Here is a 23,639-nt window from a genome sequence, read left to right on the forward strand (position 1 = left end):
TTTTTCTCCTTCTTCTCCCTCTCCCTCTCCTTTTCCCTCTCCTTCTTCTTCTTCTTCTTCTTCTTCGATTTTATGAGGAATTGGGGAAGAAGAGACAAGTTGTCCTTCAGTCTTAGTTGTGGAGGGCGCAGCTAGCTCAGCTCCAAGTCCAGTCACCATCCAGCCGTCCATCTGCAGCTCGCGGCCGCTCAGCTCAATCTTAGTTGCCATGTTTAATCTTAGTTGTGGGTGGGCATAGCCCACCATCCCATGCCGGAGTCGAACTGGAAACCTTGTTGTTAGGAGCACATGCTCTCACCAGCTGAGCCATCCTGCCACCTGTTGGCAGCTCAATGGCAGCTCAGCTCGGGCACAGCTCACTGGCCCATGTGGGAATCGAACTGGCGACCCTGTTGCTCAGAGCTTGCGCTCTTAACCAACTGAGCCACTTGGCCGGCCCTCTAAGTTTTCTTCTTAGATAAGTTTTTTTTCTTAGTTAAACCAAAACTTAGTAAGAGGAAGTGGGGGATTTATTATTGATTACCCAGTCAAGTTTCAAATAGCACTTTTTGTTTTAAATTCTTTAAAATATGTCTTTTCCCTCTTCTAATTTAAAATTTTTTTAACACTTATATGATAATAGAGATTTGGTTGTAATGTAATTTATTTATTGGATTTTGAACTCTTGAGTCTGTTAGACTAAAAGTTCTATGTTTTTATAGTTTCTTCCATCTGAATTGTACATATCCTTGCATTTAATTTGTCTGAACTCTTGAAGCAGTCTATGATTTTTTTTTAACCTGCTTTAAGGGAGAAGTTCTCTAAGATAATCTCTTGAAGATGAACATCAGTCTTTTTCATCCTGTGTCACTTGAACTTTATGAAACTGCTCAGAAAGCAAAAGGTAGACAGGAGACAGTAACTCCAAGAAGCCTTTTGACTCTTGAATTAAGGCAATAGGTAAAATTTCCACAAAATTAGGAAATTGACAAAAACACTCTTACTGTTAAAGTTTAGAAATTTGATTATTAAACATCCATTGGGATAATAAATCAGATTAAAATAATCAGTAATGTAATATTCTAAAGGCATTTGACATTAGCCAGAATACAGTCTGTTAAATGGTTCAAGTTTTCGTTCTGCTGACAGGAACTTAAATTCTCCTTCACAAAATTCTTGTTATTATTAATGCTAAATTATTGTAAAAGTAATACCTGTTCATTCAAGAGAAGTAGTATAACATAATTCTAATAGTTGCTAACTTTAGAGTTTGTTACATTTTGCTGTTCAGTGTAAACTTATTTATTTCTCATAACAGTAATATGAGGCAAATACTATTATTTTTCCTATTTCATAGATGAGGGAATAGCACAGAGAAATGAAGGGACTTAAACAAGGTTGAACCCAGGCAGTCCAGTCTGGCCTTAGAGTCCATACCCTTAATCTTTCTTCAGTATTGCTTGTCGCAAGGTGGTTAAGAACTTGGAGTTTGGAGTAAGAAAGGCCTGGGTTTTAGTCATGCCTGCTACTTACAGTCTTGGGACAAGAGTAGGTTTTTTGACCTTTCTGAGCCTCAGTAATCTTACTTATAAAACAAGGGCTGTTTGGGGGATAAAATGAGATAACGTATGTTAATTGCTTGGCACATTGTTTAGCAGACTTTGCTTTATCAATAGATGGTAAGTATTGTAACAAATACTGATAAGCAAAATGAAAAAAGTCATGAAAAGAAAACAGCCATTGTTAGCATTTTGAGGTATATCTTCCCAGTTTTTTTTTTAAATGTGCTCCTTGATTTTATTAATGTATCTTCTTTTATTTATATTATTTTTCTTTCTTCTATAACTTTTTCTTGTTTATGTTTCGCACAGAAGGCAGGAAGGATTGAATTTGTATCATTTAGCAGTAAGGCAAGCCTGTTTCAGCTTCTGTGCTAGCCAAAACTTTTTCATCCTGTGTTTAGGAGTGGGTTAAGTAGGGATGGAAGAGGACATAGAAGTACATACACCCTTTTTTCTCTTTTTAAACAAAAATGAGATAATGTTTGAATTAAAATTCCTGATATAATGTCTACAAACAAATCAACAAAATATGGATACTAGAAGTAGCAAGAGAACGTGTGCTAATATTAATTTTATTAAATAGCAATGAAACTCTAGTTTCAGAATATTTAGAGTTGTTAACTGAAAACACTATATCTGAATGAATAGTCCTAATGAATGTGGACTATTCTTGATGAATGAAATTATAGGAGTCTGATCATATATTGCATTATTAAATAAATATATTGGGTGTGGTATAGCAATAACTAAACGAATCCCCCTTTTATAACCTTAGCAACAAAACATGGCTAATGCTCTTTTTTTTTTTTCCTTTTAGGTCTACACACAATGAACTGGAAAAGAATCGGTGAGTCAGTAAATATGTGCAGCTTTCATTTATGTTTAAAAAGCAAACTCAACATTTTACCCGTGAAAGTAATGTAATAGTGCATATGTAGTTATAATTTTTATTTTTTAAATGTATAGCATATCATGATTCTGATATGTATGCTTTCCAAAAAATGACTTAAATAGTAAGCTTACACTATCCAACGTGAAAGACGTAAATACATTTATAAGCTCATTTAAATTTTGAGTTTATGGTGTAGCTTTCTTTATTTCCGTCTCTGAAAACAGGTTAATTGTGATAGGCTTATGGCTTAAATATGGTCTTGCTAAAGGATTAGGTTTCTGTAGAGTAGCTAATACATATTATGAAAAATTGTAGGATACTAAATTTCTCTTTCTTTCCAGTTTGTTCGTTCATGCATTCAATAAATCTCTGTCAAGCGTGAACTATATGTCAGTGCCAGGCAGGCAAGGCTTTACATAAGAAATAGAAGAATGTGTAAGATAGTTTCTGTCCTTAAGGAACTTACAGCTTCCTAGCGGGGACAGGTAATAAAAATACTGTATAGTGTGGTGAGTGTGGTAATGGAGAAGCAGTGGGTGATGAAAGATCATTTTGGAGGGCCAACTGATTCTCTTTTGAGGGAGTCTTGGAAAGCTCTACAGATGGTGAGTGAGCAGTGTATACTGAGGAGACTGTAAGAGGCTCAATATGAGTATAAAAGAGGCAAGCCTCTTTTGTTGCTGACAGATGTTGACAGCTATGCTGAAGAGTTTGGTCTTTTTCTGAGAGCAATAAGGGGAAGTTCAGTGATTTTAAGATGGGTTGTCATATGATCAGGTTTATGTTTGGAAAGATCACTTTGGCTACAGTGTGAAGAATTGGTTGATTGTGAGAAGACATCTCAGAGATAAGAAGACTCATTTTTCTCAATTCCAAAATTACTATAAAGCTACATAATCAAGGCAGTGTGATATCGGCCTAAGAACAGGCTTATAAATCAATGGAATTGAATCCAGAGATAGTCTCTCACATTTAGGGTCAATTAATTTTCGACAAGGGTGCCAAGACAATTCAGTGTCTATTCAACAAATGGTGCTGACACAACTGGATATCTGCATCCAAAATAATGAAGTTGGATTCCTACCTTACACGATATACAAAAATTAACTCAGATGGATCGTAGACCTGAATTTAAGAGCTAAAACTATAAATTCTTAGAAAAAAACATGAGAGTAAATCTTTGTGACTTTGAGCTAGACAATCGTTTCTTACATATGAACGCCAAAAGCACAAGCAATGAGAAAAACATAGATACATTGGACTTTATCAAAATAGAAACATTTGTGTTTCAAAGGACACAATCAAGAATCAAGAAAGTGGGCCGGCCGAGTGGCGCGTTGGTTAAGAGCTGGCTTGGGAGGCCAGAGGGCCCCATTTCGGATCCCACATGTGAGGGCCAGTGACACTGCCCTCTACAACTAAGATGCTGAACAACAGCTCAACCTGGAGCTGGGGTGCTGTGAGTCGCCGGGGACAGCGTAGGCTGCAGCCACTGCTGCAGTGGGTTGCCATGGGCTACAGTGTGTAGCCAGCAGCCAGCATGAGTGGCCAGCAGCCGCCATCTGATCTGCTTCGCCCGGGAAGAGCACAATGATGGTGCCAACTTGGGCCAGTGAAGCAACGTCCTCCACAACTAGACTGAAGAATAAAAGGACAGCAACTTGTCTGTTCCCCTTCCCCTGATTCCCCAATAAAAATCTAAAAAAAAAAAAAAGTCAAGAAAGTAAAGACAAATTACAGAATGGGAGAAAAGACTTGCAAAACATATCTGATAGGGTAAAGGGGGTCAAATATATGGTGATGGAAGGAGAACTGACTCTGGGTGGTGAATACAATGTGATATATAGATGATGTATTATAGAATTGTACACTTGAAACCTGTGTAATTTTATTAACTATTGTCACCCCAATAAACTTAATTTAAAAAACCATATCTGCTAAGAGACTTGTATCCAGGATAAAGAACTCTTAAAACTACTGTAAATGATAAAAAGACAACCCAATATAAAAACAAAGGATGCAAATAGATGTTTCTCCAAAGAAAATAGACAAAAGGCCAGTAAACACATGTAAAGATGCTCAGTATCGGTAATCATTAGGAAAATGCAAATCAAAACCAAAAGTTACCACTTCATAATCACTAAAATGGCTAACTAGTGTTGTTCACCAGCTTCGTGGTCATCCATTCATCATATCAGCCACCACTGATTGGGGGAAAGGTCCTGAAAAGTCCACTGACCTTGCAGTATTGCACTTAAAAAGTGATGATATCATCACCGGATGGAACTACACAAAGGACTCAACACTTTACTGAAGATATGTAATTAACCACAGACAAGTTTCCAGTGTTATATGGTACTACTACCTAATGTGGTTGGAGTAAGATAATGAAGAAACATTGAACTCTGTACCGTATGAAAAGGATATAGTTAAAGGTTTTTAAGAGCCTGTAACAAAATTAAGGCCATATATTTAATGAATGTAGTAATTTTATCACTTTTACTTTAGGTATAATAAAATACAACTTGAGCAACAAAATTTAAAAAGTATAAATTGTGGAGGGAAGGAGAAAACAGCATTGTCCAGAGACCAGAAAATAGCTACTGACCTAGTTTTTTGATTTGGCAAATAAAAGTGATGGCTACTTCCCTTTTGTAGCCTAAAGATGGAAAACTGACATCCTTATTTTTAATTCATGGAAAAATCTTGAAGAAGAAAAATTTATTCTTTGTATTTTTTAGACAGTAGGAGTTCAGTTATAGTACTGAGTTATCAACGGTAGCTGTGGAACACTAAAAAGCACCTAGCTAAGCATTGGAAAGTGTAGGACACTTATTTAATAGAATTTCATTGTTTATGAAACTATAGAACTAGATTAATATAGAAATTAGCATTATCAAACAGTATCTACATACTTTGGTGCATTTATTTTTGTATGCAAGTAAATGAATATTTGAACTGTATTTTTATATGGTAGGAATGCTGAAAACTGTAGACAACTAAAAATAGCTGTTAAGAGTACAGAGATAGGCACCTGTTAGAGTTAGAATTGAATGTTATATGAGATAGAGATGAAGTAATGGGTGGGTTTTGGAGATAAAATTTATGGTTAATAGAGGAAGCATAGCCAGGATAAAATTACACATCTAAAATGCAGCCTATGCAATGAAGTCATTGCAGTAGTGTCTAGATAGATTCACAGTTTCTTTATTGACCTTTGTCAGAAATAGCTCGTTAAGGCTAAGCTTTCTATTCCCTGACCCAGGCTGCAAGGTGACAGAGGCTGACTCAGACAGCGATTGCATTCTATAAACCAAGTGTTCTCAGAACTTCATATATCCAATTCCTAAAGTTTAAATCAATTCTATAACTGATACATGGGAAGAGATGAGATCATTAGATCTCAAAAATAACCCAGAAATATTATAACTTGAAACTCAGATTCTAAAATTATGTTTAGAAATAAACAAATAATTGTCAGACCTGAAATAATTGACACACTGAATATTATAGGAAGGTGTAGTAGCTTTTTATCCAAGTGATTGCAGAGTGTGTATTTCAGTGCAAGTGTAACTTGTTTAAGAAAACACTTCCTCTCAACCTATGAATTTGTAATTTAAAAAAAGGAATAGTTTAATAGATTTTCCTAATATATTTTAGATGTTGCAGTATACAAAAGTTTATTTTATATGCAATTTTGAGGACTGTTTGATCCATAAAACTGACTATACTGTTTACATTGATGCTCATAATAATTATACAGTAGCAGAATTCTACAATACTAGACTTTAAGACAATATGCTATTTTGCTAAATTCCTTTGCTGTATATAGTAATTACTTCAGTGTGAATGTCCTGATAAATATTGGTTTAATAATAACTGCAGTTCAAACAAGTTTTCTTAAATTAGCATCTTCATTTAAAGAAATTTCTGTTTTGGTACAAATTTTGGCAATTCAAGCATGCCAAGAGGTATATCAGTAAGAAATCTTTTTATTGAGAGATTTCTTTAGTATCTTGCATTCATTTTTTAAAAATGAAGAGATTCAGATTCTGTTGCAACATTTTAGCTGCTGCAGAGAAGAGGATAGTTATTTTATACTTGCTTATATACGTAGTCTAGTAAATAATGCCAATTGAAAGTCCAATGGGTGTTACTAGTGAAAAACCATAGGTCTAAAGGGAAGGATTCAGCAATGAGAATAAAATTTCCCAATATGGTTACTTGCTAACCAGTTCTTTTTTTTTTTTTTTTAAGATTTTATTGGGGAATTGGGGGAGGGGAGCAGATAAGTTGCTGTCCTTTTGTTCTTCAGTCTAGTTGTGGAGGACATCGCTTCACTGGCCCATGTTGGTATTATCATTGCGCTGTTCCCTGGTGAGGCAGTCACTTGCCGGCCATTAGACGGCCACTCACGGCGGCTCACGAAAGTTCATGCCTGCTGCCGGCCAGCCCCACTGTAGCCTACACCATCGCAGCCCAGCTCACAGCAGCTGAGCTCCAGGTCGAGCTGTTGTTCACCATCTTAGATATAGAGAGCACAACGTCATTGGCCCTCATGTGGGATCTGAACCAGGGCCCTGCTGCTCAGAGCTGGTGTCCCAAGCCAACTCCTAACCGACGCGCCACTCGGCCAGCCCGCTAGCCAGTTCTTGAAGACAAATTTGCTTGGGAAATAATTATTTCAGCTCTGGGACAAACACATGATATATTGCTTATATTCATGTCTTCTAAAAAGAAAAATTGAAGCTTAATGAACTCATAAGTAAATAAGTTACTTGTTTTGTTGTTATTTTAGAGAAGCCAGTGGAGAAAGGTAGATTTTAATACTAAACATTAGTATTAGGATTAGGAGCTAAATTGTTAAAAAAAGGATACCTGGAATCCAACACAGACGACTTCTTTGGGGATATGTAATACATTGTGTGAGAATTTTACCAGAAGTCAGAAGATAATTTTTCCTTTCATCTCTACTAGTGGTAGGCTGTGGATGTCATATAAATTATCTCACTTCTTAGGGTCTTGCATTCCTTGGCTGTAAAAGGAGGAAAACCTAGATGATCTCTGAATTCCTTCCCTACATGAAAAGTTTTATAGTTCTGTGAATGTTTTAAGTTCAGTAATTATAAGCATATTAGAAATTTAATTATCGTACCCTTGTCTCCCAAGCATTTTCCTTGATATAAATACATACATATGTATGTATGTAACCCACCCACCGTATACACACAAAATGAAAAAGCACCTGGAAAAAGGAGCTTAGAACCTCACCTCAGTAAAACTTTGGAACTTTGTAAAATAGCTAAAGATTATTTATTATAACACATGGTGCTGTAGCCACAACGATAAGAAATTTATTGTACAATAAGTACTTATTTTATAAAAATAGTAAATATTTCTGTAAAACTAGAATTTTCCCTAAGAAGCATGTGTCTATATGTATAAATGGTATAAACACATTCCTCAAAACTATATGTGTGTGTGTATATATTATATATGTGTGTGTGTATATTATATATATGTACACACAGATATATGTGTGTGTGTGTGTGTGTGTGTGTGTATAAGATTTAAATCTGAGATTTAAATACTAATGAATATTTAGGACCTTGTCCCTTTTGGAAAAATACGTACCTTGACTTCTAAGGAAATGTGACAAGTTAATCTGTAAACATAATGCTAAATCCTGGTCACTTTTTTTTATATTATCTGACAAGTTTTTATTTGCTTAGGCTCCAGAAATCCAGTTTTGTGGTGGTTATTGTATTGTACTGCTGCATCGAATCAGTCATTTTAATAGTCACCAGTGATCCCTAGATGAGGGGGTGTCATACCAGGAGGGAAAAGCACACTGATGTTACTTAGCTTATTTAAAGCATTTCTCTGTAAACAATCTTAAGAGAAAGTAGTTGCAGGTCAGTATATTGGAATCTTTCCTCAAAGTATCTTTTCAATCATGTCCTCACTGCTTTGATAGTTTGCCAACTCCATCTCTAATTTTGGGACATCTCCACTGTTTATTTTTTCCCATTCAGAGTTGCTAAGGGTTGCTGGAAATCAGAGCTGTGCTGCCCGGGTCAACTAGAAATTTATGCTGTCTTTAACTGTAACCTCCTTTTGGATCGACCATTCTCATCTTGTTTCCCTGTAGCGTTTATCACAGTGACTATTCAGACTTTTTTTTTAAAAATCCCTCCCGCAGAGTATGGGGCAAAAGCATGAAGCTAGGGATCATTAATGTCACATTTTGTTAAAGGGTTGGGCTTTAGTTTAAATAAAATTAGGTGATAGAATTGAACAATCTTTAAGACCTCTTCTGGTCAAAAAAAAATCGGAGATTTCAAGTACCCAACCCCGCTTTTTACTCTGAGATCTATTTTTTTTGTTGTTTTTTAAAAAGATTTTATTGGGAAATTGGGGGAGGGGAACAGCGCTGGGGAATTGGGGGAAGGGGAACAGACAAGTTGCTGTCGTTTTTGTTCTTCAGTCTAGTTGTGGAGGACGTTGCTTCACTGGCCCATGTTGGTATTATCATTGCGTTCTTCCTGGGTAAGGCAGATCGGTCGCCGGCCTCTGGACGGCCGCTCACGGCGGCTCTTGGCAGCCCACACCGGCTGCCAGCCGCTCATGCTGGCTGCTAGCCACACACAGTAGTTTATGGCAGCCCACTGCTGCAGGGGCTGCAGCCTATGCCATCGCCAGCAACTCACGGCAGCCCAGCTCCAGGTTGAGCTGTTGTTCACCATCTTAGCTGTAGAGGGCAGTGTCACTGGCTCTCATGTGGGGCCCTGATGCTCAGATCTGGCATCCCAAGCCAGCTTTTAACCAACGCGCCACTCAGCCAGCCCTCAGATCTAGTTTTTGAACCAAGGGATAGGACCCATATCTTCCAACTTCTCGTCCAAAGGTATTTCCTATATATTGTGATTCCCGTTTCCTCCTTTGCTGAAAATATGGACACCTGATTCGAACTTCTTCATCCTCCCCTATATTTTCTACCTCTATACTTTTGGCTCAAATTCTTTGATTCCCCTGTCTCCACTCCCCTTTTGAATTTCTAATGCACATTGAGGCATGCACAAGAATAACAAAAGTGTTTCTAATAACCAAACAGTAGAACTAACCTTAATTCCTATCAATAGGGGAATGGCTAAATAAATGATAATACATCCATAACTTGCAGCAGATAAAAAGATTTAGACCTCTGTGTGTGTAGAGAGATTTCCAAGACATATTAAGTGAAAAAAGCAAATTGCAAAATAGTATTTCCAGTATGATCTCATTTATGTTTTAAAAATACCACAATAATATATGGAAATACATGGGAAAAGTTCTGGAAAGATACGTTACCTATGGGGAAGGGAGTGAGAGTCATGGAGAAACTATCATGTTGATTTTATTGTTAGAGTTTTTGTAGTAAGAGTATATTACTTGTGAACTTAAGAAAGATTTTTAAAAGGCAATAAATGTAATCCTATCCATACATTTCCATAGATAATAAAGCTGGAAGGAATCTTAGAAAATCATCTAGTCTAGTATCCTTATTTTATGGATAAGGAAACCTAAGTCCCTTCAAGTTATATGCTCCACCAAGCTGATTAATGACAAATTCAGGAAGAGAACCTATATTTTCTTATTCCCAAACCAGACTTTTTCACACTGCCTTCAAGGTACAGCTAATACGATTTTCACGAAGTCTTTCCTGATTATCCAAAGTGATATGTCCTCTATATTCCCATCTGTTCACTGTTTGTGTCTTTTATCTGAATTTAACCCGCACTATTTTATACTGTACTGTCCTCCCTTTCTAAATCACATAGATTCTGTGAGGGCAGAAACCTGCTTGTCTTTATGTGACAGTGTCTTTCAGGTAATGGGTGCTTCGTGAATTGGTAATTAACATTTTTGTTCGTTTGATTTTTGTAGTAGGCTATGCACCTTGTGGTAGATTAAGATAAAAAAGTTAAATGCCAAGTCAAACAAATAGCTCTGTGTGTGTGTGTGTGTGCGCGCGTGTGTGTGTGTGTGTGTGTGTGTGTGTGTGTGTGTGTGTGTGAGAGAGAGAGAGAGAGAGAGAGAGAGAGAGAGAGAGAGAGAGAGAGAGGGAGACGCCACTTCAAGAGAGAAAATATTTTAGGATGGCACATAGTGAGATATTTGCTACCCTGCTCCTTTCCAAGGAAAATAGTTTTGTTCTCCACTCCTGCTTCAGAGAGAACAATTTGTCCCCATAGGATATTCTAGGTAATATGACCCACTTAGGAAATACGTGGTGATTGTGCTTCATAACAGGACCTCTGCTAAAGTTGGACCATAGGAAAATGCCTCTTGAGTGTGATAGTTTTACAGATGAAAGTACATTTCTTTCTGTATTTGAATTAGTACAGCAGACCAGGAAACTCAATTGTGATTTAAAGTTTTACTATAAATAACTTAGAAGCTGTGACAGATCTTTTTTTGTTGTGAAAACATTTCCTCAAAATGTTTGGAATTTATACAAGTGTCTTGCCCTTGATATGTTATCACCCTGTTTTGTCTGCATAGCTCTATTACTTGATATTAGCATCTTATTAAATTTCAGCTTGCTTTTTGAGATATAGATCCTTCCCTGTGATTTTTATCTGCAGTTGTGTGTTAATTCTGTTTTGCTTCAGATTTTTTTGGTAACTTGGTTTATTTTGATAGCTGTTTAATTTGACATAATTAAAAGCCTGTACAATTACTTAAACATATTCTTTCATGGAAGTTTCCATAATCAGCTAAAAGATTATTCTTGGGTGGAGCCTTGGGGAGATTTATTCTTTTTTGGAAAGCTAATGTCTCTCTTAATTTAGAATTAATAGCTTTAGGAATACATCATAGAATGCTAAGAATTTCCATGAATGCTTTTAGCCAAAGGGATTGTTATTGAAATGGTCAATTGGTGCTCATAGGTATTCATCTAGAGCCATTCTTATTATGCCAGAATTTAAAAACTGTGTATGTATGTATGTATGTATGTATATGTGTGTGTATGAATACTATCTAGATCGAGATCTATATATCTTTGTTAAAAAAGCAATTATGAGTTTGGCTCGTTTGAAAGCTGTGAAGTAATTAAAATAGAGATAATAAGAGTTTATTAAATAGGAAGTTATCTGTTAATACTTTAGTGAATTTCAAATATGGTATATTGAAACTTGTTCTTGCTCTGTTGAGCATTTTATTAGAAATTAAAGAAAAAATCCTGTTTAGCACAGTTTGATCTGTGCTTGGAAGAAAAGATGTTAGTGGTTAGTTTTTCACTTTTTTTGAGATCATGGATTTTTTTTATTTTCAGGCAAATAAAGATATGTAGATTAACCTACTTGTGATAAAATTAGTAGGCATTTGCCTGTCAATTTCTAAATTACTAATTACCCTTAGCATTTGCTATGGTAAAATTCCTTTTATTTTAAAATTGTAGTCAGCAATGCTTCGTTGTTTATTTGAGTGAAATAGAAAAAAATGGATTTTAAAAAATTAGCTTGAGGGCATTTTCTGGTTTATTGCTTTAATTTAAAAAAAAATTTTTTTTTTCAGTTGGTGGTCCTCGATGGAGAAACTTTTTTGGAAACGATATAAAGAACTATATTCTACATCTATCTAGGATTTCATAGTTTAAACTTAGCAAAGCTGGAACTCAAACATATGTTTGAACTTGGCAGCTTCATTTTGCAAAATGGCCCTTCCGTTCTTGGCAAGTGAAGGTTAATTAGAGGTTTCTCAACATTTTGATAGAGCTTTGAGCCTTTTAGCACAGAGAGGTTAGATGGTAGTACAGTTCCAACAGACAATGGTTAAGAATAAATAATAGTTAAGAATTATTCATCTTTTAGTAGCAGTTTTCCTATTCCCATTAAAGCACAATTTGACCTCTCCCTAACACTCTTCCCTCCCCATGCTTTGTACTTTTACTTGTGATAACTAGGAACTATGTTGAAAATTTAGGTTTCAAATTTGTTTTAAACTTCTTTGAATATCAGTCTAGGATGACTTATAAGCCATGGGTAATGGTCAGTTGTCTGGTAATGCCTCTTAACAGTCTTCTCTAAGATCATGTTTCTGATTTAAAAATCTTTGGTGGAAATGGGAGTTCATTTGAAGTGGCGTTTTAGTTCTTGGCACTGACAAAGGACTCTTACAGATAATTACAAATCAAGTGACAAGCACTTATTAGGCATTGACTGTGTGCTAGGTACTGGGGATAGGAAAAAAAAAATCCTGGGCCCTTAGATTTACAGTCTAACTAGGTAGAAGACAAAAGATATTATAAAGCCCCCATAAGTAGTATATAATTAAGTGCTAAGTTGTGTGTGTTCCAGATGGGAGTTGAGGTAAACTCGTATCGGGGGGTTATCACGCACTGAAATTAGTATGAACAACTGAGTTATCAGTGATTATTCCTGTGACGTGCTTGGTTCTCTCTAGGAGTTTGCCAAAATTGGTTTTATCACATATTTTTCAGGATGTTTGAGAGGGCTGTCAGGAGAAATGCTGCATCTGAAGCTTTTTTGCTCTGTCTTTTAATCATTAAAGTATAGTTTGTCACTTATTCTGGGGTGAAAATGAACTTTCAAATATTCAGTGTGGATAAAGATATGGGTCTAGGACTACATTTAGAGAATGTGATCAAACTTTCTTATTGTCTTACTCTATAGTTGCTTTCCTGGTAGGTCTCTAATGACAGCTAAAATACAGTGTCATTTTTTTTTTTAAAGATTTTATTGGGGAATTGGGGGAGGGGAACAGACAAGTTGCTGTCCTTTTCTTCAGTCTAGTTGTGGAGGACGTCGCTTCACTAGCCCATGTTGGTATTATCATTGCACTCTTCCCAGGTGAGGCAGTTGCTCGCCGGCCATTGGACTCTCATGGCAGCTCACGAAAGCTGACACCTGCTGCTGGCAGCTCCACTGCAGCCCTACTACAGCCTACGCCGCCCCCGGCAACTCATGGCAGCCCAGCTGCAGGTTGAGCTGTTGTTCACCATCTTAGCTGTAGAGGGCACAGCGTCACTGGCCCTCATGTGGGATCTGAACCGGGGCCCTGCTGCTCAGAGCTGGCGTCCCAAGCCAGCTCTTAACCAACACGCCATTCGGCTGGCCCTACAGTGTCATTTTTAATGGCTGTGTTTTCCCTACGAAGGAGTGTCCACTACTGTTCTCCCCCTTTTGTAGTGGCAATATTGGTGAATGCCCAGGTGTCGTATGAAAACAACCAAAAACTTCAACTGGGACAGATCAGTCTGCTATAGCTTCAGGTAAATAAGGGTAACTAAAAGCCCAAATCCTTAGTTCTCCAGAATCTCTTAGATGTCATTTTGTTTTGGAGTACTGCTAAAGATGTTCATTATATTCTAGTAAGTCTGATGTGATGAAGAGTTTAGTAATTTTTGCTATCATTTATCAACCCCCATAACTTATATTTCATCATTTCATTGGAGTGCTTCTTAGTTTATTCTTTAATAGAGATCCCCAAACAAGATGTTTCTGTGGGAAATCCTGTTCCTTTATAAACTTTCTGCCTACTCTAGTACATCAACCTTAGAAGTACTAAAGTCTCCAACCTACAACCTGTCTTTTAAGTTTGCCCAAAAACTGATAGGAGTGGTTGACATAGGATTTTATGTCATTACAAAAGATCTTTTTTCATAGAATGCTTTGTTTTTCAATACTTTTACCCAAAGTATGAGGAAAATATGGGCTTTCTAATCTGGAAATGCAATAGCTGAGTTAGGTAGAATCAGGGAGAAATCTGGAAATTAAGCAAGAGTACACTAAGATTTTTTTCACCAAAATTATAATGACTAGAATTAGGGAGTATACTCTCTTGAAGCTTAAAAGAGGAACTTTTGGATTTAAAAAAAAAAGAAGACAGTTCCACTTTACACTGTGCTAACTATATATAGAGACTTACTGCCCTAAGAAAAAAACGAAAATAAAATCAAAGAAATTTGGATCAGTGCTTTGATAAAGCATCGCTATTGGGCTTTAATATGAAGATGTTAGGGGTATGTTTCTAATATATATATGTATTGTCATGGAGGAAAACCATCAGAGTTTTCCCGAGCCATCTGTTGGTGTCACTGACAAAAACACTGGCATTTGGATCATTGGTGTGACTAATTATGACATTTTTCTCTAGGATTGTAATGTCTGTATGGCTTTTCTATCTTGATTCACTTTCTTCCAGCCTGATTCACAATTATTTCTTTACAGAACAGCTTGTATTTGGCGTAGCTATAAAAAAAAAATCCAGTCTCTTCTAAATAAGGTTCTTTTTCAATTGGAAATTCCATCTTTGCAGTTAAAACATTTGTAAACATAACACAATTTAGCTAGAGCTGAACAACTTTGTAGGCTGCTATTTTTGAATGGAGGAGCTTTCCTAAAGAGCAGCTCGCTGATCCTGAGCTCTTAGAACTCCCTTAGAAGCAGTTGGAATTTACTGCTGCATGTATTGGGTCAGACGAAGAAGGAAACATGTACTATATTTTCTGGCTTTTGATGTTCAGGAAATATAGGTGGGCTTAGAAGAAAATACTGAATAAATTTTGGACCTTATTTTTCATCATTTTAAAGGATCCTTTATGTATCTTTTGTTCCCTGAGGTTAGAGATGTTGGTAATGCTGAAAGGTGTTTTAGGACATTCATCCTGCAATACCTCTAATATCTGAAAGGAAATGTAGTCAAGTTGCACAAACTTATCCTCCAAACTCGACCGTCTTCTTTGGTTAGAGCAACAGTTTTTGTGTTATTGTTGTTGGGTTATACTTAGGCGAGAAAGCCTCACAACCTGACCTGATTAACAGCCAGGATTTTGATTGGCAGTGGTTACAAAATGGAACATGTTCCCTCATCCTGGCTTTTCCTTCTTCTCAAAGCCACAGAACAATGTAGATTTTTCAGGGCTGTTCTCCTGGAATTGAAGTGTAATGGCACTTGACAAGCAGTTCTTCTTGGACAGAAAGCTTTAATGGTATTAAGTTCAGGCTAGAATCATAAGTATTAGGTCTCTGATTCTTCTCTCATTTATTTTTTCCTGGGCTGAACCAGAGGAGAATCAAACTGAGATGTAGATAAATGTAAATAGAAACAAGTCACAAAGTGTAGTGTTGCAACCCAGTCATAATTTGAACCCAGTTTTTTACTGATAAGAGCTTGCCTTTTGGGAGACTATTGTTAATTGTTATTAATCCATGGAATACCTTTTCCTTTTCAGAAGGGTTTTCAAAAGTAAAGTAGTTCTTTCTTTTTCTTTTTTTTTTTAAGATTTTATTGGGGAATTGGGGGGAGGGGAACAGACAGGTAGACAAATTGCTGTTTTTGCTCTTCAGTCTAGTTGTGGAGGACTTCGCTTCACTGGCCCATGTTGGTATGATCATTGTGCTCTTTCCAGGTGAGGCAATCCGTCGCCTGTCATTGATCGGCTGCTCACAGCGGCTCCCGGCAGCTCACACCGGCTGCTGGCCACTCACGTTGGCTGCCAGCCACTCATGTAGCTCACGGTAGCCCACTGCAGCTCCATTGCAGCCTACGCCTTCTCCTCACAGCAGCCCAGCTCCAGGTGGAGCTGTTGTTCATCATCTTAGCTGTAGAGGGCGAGCGCCAGTGGCCCTCAATGTGGGATCCGAACCGCAGCCCTGCTGCACAGAGCTGGGGCTCCCAAGCGAGCTCTTAACGAGCTGAGCCACTCTGCCGGCCCTTAAGTAGTTCTTAAAGCATGTTCATTTTCTACCTGCCTATAAATGCTCATCTGTCAGTGCCCTAGTACAACACTGAAAAAATTTATCAGAGGAGAGCGTGCCCAGCATTGGTGCCAGGTGTTACGCAAGACTACCTCCAAAAGTAACTCTCAAGAACTACTCTTGGGCCCTTTATGGTCAGAAAAAAATGTGATACAGTATAATGAAAAAGATGAGACTAGTTAAGTAACTTTGAAATAAAAACATACTCTAAAACACTAATTTTCTGTCATTGTCAGAACTATGTTTCAAATTTTATGAATCTTATTTTTCCAGAGGTTTCAAATGCCCAATGAATACCTCAGGATTTTTTTTTTAATTACATGTTGGCTAACAATAGCTCTTTGTTACCCTTTCCTGCCCAAAAATTTACCCTTTCCCCCCTAAAACAAAACAGAAAAAAAATTTTTTTAAACCTTGCATTTTGATTTTAGGGATTGTGCTAAAATGGGACTGTAAAAATAATCCTGGCTGGCTTGACTGAATTGGCAGATGTCCAGCAATGCCAAACCATTTGTTGTCTGCCAATAGTAAGCATGGTCACCACTTTTAATCATTTAACTCCCTGTTTCAGGTTACTAATATTTAGTACAAATCGTGAATATTCATCTTCCAGGGGTCTATTAATTCTTAGGCCAGAGTGTTAGTATTCCATTTAATATAATGTGTCTTTCCTCCTAAGTGGATACACCCCCTTAAAATGAACTATTATACTAATCACGTTATAAACAGGGCCATTTTTAAAGGCCTTGTGCTATTTTCATTTTATACTTCTAAATGAACATTTACATTATAAAGCATCCTTTGAGTGTGCTGTCTGTGCTGTATAGGCTCACCATTTTAGCATAGATCAGTAACAATATTTCTTCATTTCCCTGTGCCTTTCTGGACTCTATAATTTGACGAAATAAAACAATTGCCTGGGCTATGTGAGTTAGACTTCAACTTTTATAGAGGAGTGGACTCATGCTTGTTAGTGCATTTGTATATAAAACTAGGGCAGTGTCTTACAGAACGTTATCACTGTGTCTCAGATCTGACTTGCCAGCACGTAGGAAGTTTGTTTTGGTTTCAAAATGTACTTTACCCCATGGTGGCTGGCAGGGTACAAGACTATTGACATCACTGTGTTTCAAATAGAAAATTAACAAGTAGCTACTGTTGTGATTGCAGACTGCCTTCCCAGCCCCTGTGAGAATGCTTTTTCTTTTGGACAGCAACACTTCTCAGCCCCTTGGTACCATTAAATCAGCCAATGGGGGCTGCCAGAATAGGGATGAACACCAACAAAAGGCTGAAGAGTAGAAAAACTGTTAATGATGCAAAAAATCTTTAATCAGTTTCCAAATTGATGTGAAAGAGAAATAATTTTTTAAAATTTCTCTTCCATCCATAGCTAAGTTTTGACAGTAGGCCAGGTTCAGAGCCTGATCTCTCCAGAGAGGAGTATCCTTTCCCTCCACCCAAACCCCTGGAGAGTTGCCAAAGGAAAATAAGCTATTTTGTATTTAGAACAAATTGCCACTGTTTTCTCCAGTGATGTAGCCTTATTTCCCAGACTTTGAAACTTGGAATACAGAAAGTTCTTGTGTGACCAAAGAAGAAATATGGTGAATGAATGATCGTTTTTTTGTTGTTGTTTTTGTTTTTTTAAACCAAATTTTCATAAACAGAGGGGATCAGATGTATGCATGGAACCTAAATTTAGCTCAGAGTGGATATCAAGTGAGCAATTTCTGGTAAATCACTTTGGAGACTGGGCTCCTTGTGTGAGTTTCAGTGAAAAACGTATGCTTCTGGAACCAGAGTTTAATTACACTTTTCAAATGAAGCTGTCAAAAGTCAAGTCTTCCTTAGAGATAAAAGCCTGACAGTGAAAAAACTAATTTGTTTATGTGTTCTGCACTATATAGGCTTCATCTGAGCAGCAGCCCTGGGATCTTGTAAAACTATGCGAACACTAATTTCTCATGTTATTAGATGGGGTAAAAACTGTTCACTTAGGTTTTTTTTCTCCCTTGCATTGTGGAGTACTTCTTTTCAGACTTTTCCCTCTCAGACCTGGGTTTTCTTAGCTGTTTGTTTTCTATTTTCTCCTTAGTAATCACCTTCCTGCTTGTTATTATCACTATTTCTTGAACAATAGATGGAATAGAGGCCAAACTTATACCAGTCAGATTTTCTGCTTGCTAGGATGCCTGTTAATAAGGTCAGAAAGTCAAAATTGGTGGCAAAAAAATTGGATTTACAAAAATTGTTTTTGAATTTCATTTGACATTGTTGTTCTAGTCCCCCATCCCTGTAGATCCTTTGATAAATTACTCTACTGTAATGGCTGCAGTTCTTAATTCTGTGCCTCACTATTAAAAAATATGTCGAGGGGTGGCCGTTTAGCTCAGTGGGTTAGAGCGTGGTGCTAATAACACCAAGGTTGCCGGTTCAATCCCTGTATGGGCCACTGTAAGCTGTGCCTTCCTTTAAAAAAAGGGAAAAAAAACCCCATCAACGCTCATCAAGAGTTAAGTTGGAGATTGTTGGTTATCCTACATGTAGTCATCTTTTGTGGTGCTCAGCTATACACAAAAACCCCAGTGAAGAGTCCTGGCAACCGTAAACAGATTTCTCATGAATGTTGGTCTGGCATCTGATGATGCTGTTTAGAAGCCCAAGTATTGTTACCTCAACTTTGGTGAGTTAGAGAGTCTCAGATATATCCACTAAAAGTTGTTACATCCTTCCTCCCCACTGTGGGCCAGTCATTCTGCTTGGTATTAGAAGAATTGAAATGACTACAAGTATGGATTCAGTCTTATCTAGAAGATAATTAAAATGTAGTGTGATGAGTGTGAAAGTCAAGTATTAATTATCTGAGGATGGAGTTTGGCAAGGAAGGCCTCATGGAAGAAACAGTAGTCTGACTGTGGGCTGACAAATGAATCAGATGTCCACTAGGTGAAGAGTGGAGAAAAAGGCATTCCAGGTAGAGAAATCAGTAAACATAAAGGCACATTTGGTTTGTGAAAGAGGTTTTCAAGAGGTAATTGGAAGTGGGGATGGAAAGGTGGTGGGCAGAAGCCTAAATTATAGCGTCTTCAAACAGATAAAGATTACTACTGACATCTTTTAAAAATCTTTACAACATCTAATTCAGTGATATAATAGGGTGGAGTTCATTGTTTACTGATAATCATTGTTATTGCCTGAGTGGCACTTGATTCTCTTCACATCTCTGAGATATAAAGACTAAATAAAATTTCAGCCTATATGGAATCTGTATAGTTTGATAAAGAATATGTCACAATTTTGTCGTTGTTAATTTATTGAGTACTCACATCTCTCACCCCCTCTGCTCCCCACCTCCTTTCTCCCTCTCCACTCTTTCTCCCTCTCTAACTAAACCTTTGAAAGACATAATTCCAGCCATGGTTCAGAAAATGATGTCCTGAGGTCCAAAACTCTGATAGTCATCTGCAGTAATATGCTCTAATAGTTTGAACATAGATTCCTGGAGGTCCTGGGATGCAGTGCGAAATAATGTGAGATTTATTTGAAGTCTTTTTTTTATCTTAAACGTATGCTTTGCTGGGCCAGTCGAGTGGCGCAACGGTTAAGAACTGGCTTGGGATGCCAGAGGGCCCCGGTTTGGATCCCACATATGAGGGCCAGTGACACTGCCCTCTACAGCTAAGATGCTGAACAACAGCTCAACCTGGAGCTGGGCTGCCGTGAGTCGCCGGCAAAGGCATAGGCTGCAGCCCCTGTGGTAGTGGGTTGCCATGGGCTACCATATATAGCCAGCAGCCAGCGTGAGCGGCCAGCAGCCGCAGTGAGCGGCCGTCCAGAAGCCGGCAACTGATCTGCCTCGCCCGGAAAGAGCGCAATGATGGTGCCAACGTGGGCCAGTGAAGCAACATCCTCTACAACTAGACTGAAGAACAAAACAACAGCAACTTGTCTGTTCCCCTTCCCCCAGTTCCCCAGCACTGTTCCCATTCCCCCAATTCCCCAATAAAAATCTTAAAAAAAAAATATACTTCGCATTATCCGTGCTTGTTTTTATGTAAAATAGTGTTTTTCTTCCAAATCTTTGAGGAAAACTATGACTTCTGTAAGTCACACTATATTTAACCTTCTGGCTTTAACTACTCTCTGGCTCTCTACCCTAAGAACTACTTAGATTTTATTAGGAGAAAGTGATTTTTTAAAAGCCTTCTAAGAGTGAGTAACATGTATCTCAGCCTTACTGGTTTTACTTTCTATTGTATATAAAATGAGCCCTTTAGTGCTAAGGTGGACAATGTGATGGTAGAATAATTTATATTATAATGTTATATAGTACATATAATTTATATAATTGGCAACTTTGTCGTAACATTTGTTTTTGTGGGGTTTTTTCTTTAAAATATGGAACGCTTCACGAATTTGTGTGTCATCCTTGCACAGGGGCCATGCTAATCTCTGTATCGCCCCAATTTTAGTATATGTGCTACCGAAGCGAGCACTGTCATAACATTTGTTGATTTTACTATCTGGCTATTTTATAAAATACCAGGTGAATTAAAAGGAATATTAATGAAAGCAGCTTTTCTTTGAAAGCTGAGAAAAGGGTCCCAGCTGTTCTCCTGAGTTTTTATTTTGTTGTTATCAAACCCCATGACACCACAATCAAGTCTGACGCTAGGGAAATGCCATTTACCAAGTTACTGTGTGACTACCTGAGAGTTAATAGTCTGTTTATTTTTTGTGAAGTAGACAATATAGTATAAGTTGTAAGTGAAACATAATTATCATATGCCACTTTACAGGAATTGCTTGTCTAACTAAGCTTTCTTATTTCACAAACAAAATAATGTCATTTTTCATAAGAGGAGAGAGGCAAACGTTTTGTTTTGGGGAATTTGGGAGATTTTTCAGAAGATTCTCAACACATTAAATTTTAGAGAAATGTTGTAGTATAAAACGTGTAGGATAAGCAGCTAGCTGTCATCTTGTGCACAAGTGTTGTGTAGTGAGCTGGGAAACCTGGCCACAAGCCACTGCAGTTTTGAAGAATGTGGCTCAAGGGAGGACTTGCAGGCCATTGCGTAACATGCAGCAGAGAGGAAAATACAAGTACTATCCCTATCACTTGACTTGTTTTCCATTTTGATTTAGTTACTTGGCAAAGTCTTGGTATCCTGTAGTGGAGGAATGAAAGACAAGCAAGTTCCAATGAAGGACCGTGCCTTCAGGCATCAGCCAATGGATAGGTTTGTGAGACTGGGCAGGCGCATTAAATTTCTTATTGTTGTTGGGCAGAGGGATTAGAGTTTTGAGAGATGACTTGAAAAACATCATCGTATAATACTTGCAGCTTTTGTGTGTGTGTGTGTGTGTGTGTGAGAGAGAGAGAGAGAGAGAGAGAGAGAGAGAAAGGGAGTTCTTTCCTCTCATCTTCAACATTGTGTGCTGCTTGTGGTTGATATACCTATGCTTTAAAAATATCACAGCTGCTAGGAGGGGCCATTTTAGAACAAAATCATTTCCCCTCATGTTGTGGGATATTTCAGTTTGGCAGTAGAGTTTACAAGGTTTGAAATCAAAAGCAGCATTGGTTCCTTCGGGGAAAAATGATCCCAATCTACCAAAATAAAAGCCAAACAGACTCTTAATTGTTCCTTTTCCCACAAGGGGCTTGCCCTTTTTGAAGGTGTGGGTAATTCTGATAGGACCTTCTCTCTAACAGAGCTATCCCTGGGAATCGCCTCTCCCCCTGGATAAAACCCACTTTTAAATACCATTTAAAATCAGATTTCAGAGTATCTTTGAAAATGAAAGTGCTTTGGGATCTCTCCATTCTCTTTCCCCGTCCCTCTCAGCAAGGAAATTTCAGTTTTCTCACAGGGCACCTCCTGCTGCACTGTCTAATCCTAACTTGGCTTTACAGCGTCTCTGATGCTAAATTAGCAAAGATTTTAGGTCAGTAGTTTTTACTGTGCTATCCATGTGTTGTGAAAAGTTAAGTAAATGCTAACCAGGGGGCTAAATTTTTTTACCATTTTTGATCAAGTCTAGTTCCATAAATTTTACAATGTTGGTTTTTTTTCTATCAGTTGTTCGTCTGATGTTCATCGGAATAGTCAGCATCCTCAGCCTTCATATCCCCCAGCCTTCTTTCCCTACTTTGATTAAAGGTGCACGATCATGCCTTTTATGAATGTTCGTTCTCTGTGTCAGCTCTTCTACTCCTTGGAGACTTGAAAAACATCATCTTTATGATACTTGCAATTTTTTACTCAGTGCGTAAGGATTTTCATATCAAACCAAGCTTTTTTCTTCTCTGTCTCTTGTCCTCTTTCCTGCCACCCGTGTCTTACGGCCCATGAATTGTCAACTGTGTCCAGGAGGCTCCTGAGCCACCAGTCACATGAGAATGAAGGCAAGAAAAGAAAAGACCAGATGGCATCAAAAGATATGCCTTTCTAGGTTGTTGGTGGTTAAGCTTGCAATCTGGTTACCAGCAGGGAGACTATGGGGAAAGGGTGGAGAGCAGCCCACATCACTGTAAGGCAAGAATTGTGGCATACAGGTGACAATAGTCACAAGGTATCCATTGCTCTTGGAAGGGTGCATTTACTTAAAAGTGTGGCGTATAAGCACATGTGGAACGCTGTGTGCAGTATTTGGATGGCAACTTTGAAAAGTATGGCTCCCCCTTGGTTAGCTGCTGTCCTTCAACTGCCATTAACCCTTTGTTAATGCCTACTCTCCGAATGCCTGATTCAGTTGCAAGTCCAAAAACTGTTTAGAAGTGGCATTTGGCTCCCACAGATACACCTTTTGTCACAGGAGAGCAGAGGACATCATTCACCACTCTTCCTTCATACTATTATCTATTTTGGAGGACTGTATTTACAAAACACAGAAAATGGCATCATTGGCCTTTGTGAGATATGGTATCTCAGGGCATGTTTTCTTGGTGTAAGCTGTATCTTGGAGCACACTTACAATTACTTGGCTGAAGAAATGTTCAGTAGTGGCTAATAAAAAATATTTTAGAGGACAGTCTGCCTTCTCTGTTCATTTAGGCATCACTAAACACCTTAACTTGCTTGGCCTGGGAGCTCCTGATTTGACAACGCTATTGTAGATCACCAGACTGCTGAGCTCGGCTAATATTTCCTCATGGAATTCCAACTCAGTTGTTTTCCCTTGAATGAAAAAAAATAAGTTATTTTTAATTTTAGGTTTCAACTTAGTCCCAATAGATGAACTTGAGTCCTTTATTCTTCTAATTACCTTGAAAATCTTTTCTTTTTCATAGACAAATTCAATAACCGTGAAGTCCAAAGTCAAGTTTCAACCTTTTATAAGACTGTCTCCTCCAATTACAATCTCTCCTTTTATTCAGATTCTGTTGTGCTTGATATCTTTATGACTCATTTCATTATGAACCAAATGAAA

The 23,639-nt window shown here is 37.8% G+C and overlaps 1 protein-coding gene and 1 non-coding gene across 3 annotated transcripts in view; both read left to right on the top strand.

Moving 5' to 3' along the window:
- The window catches only part of MXI1 (MAX interactor 1, dimerization protein), a 71,900-nt gene that overhangs the window by 37,110 nt on the left and 11,151 nt on the right, over positions 1-23,639 (top strand). For both annotated transcript variants that reach the window (XM_019646584.1, XM_019646586.1), the window contains exon 3: positions 2,359-2,388. In XM_019646584.1, coding sequence (XP_019502129.1) covers positions 2,359-2,388 — 30 coding nt within the window. The remainder of the gene's footprint in view (positions 1-2,358; positions 2,389-23,639) is intronic.
- Positions 18,581-18,654, top strand: TRNAI-AAU (transfer RNA isoleucine (anticodon AAU)). The gene has a single exon. It is a non-coding gene; the product is annotated as a tRNA-Ile (tRNA).

Source organism: Hipposideros armiger, unplaced genomic scaffold, assembly GCF_001890085.2.
Source record: "Hipposideros armiger isolate ML-2016 unplaced genomic scaffold, ASM189008v1 scaffold_105, whole genome shotgun sequence".
NCBI lineage: Eukaryota > Metazoa > Chordata > Mammalia > Chiroptera > Hipposideridae > Hipposideros > Hipposideros armiger.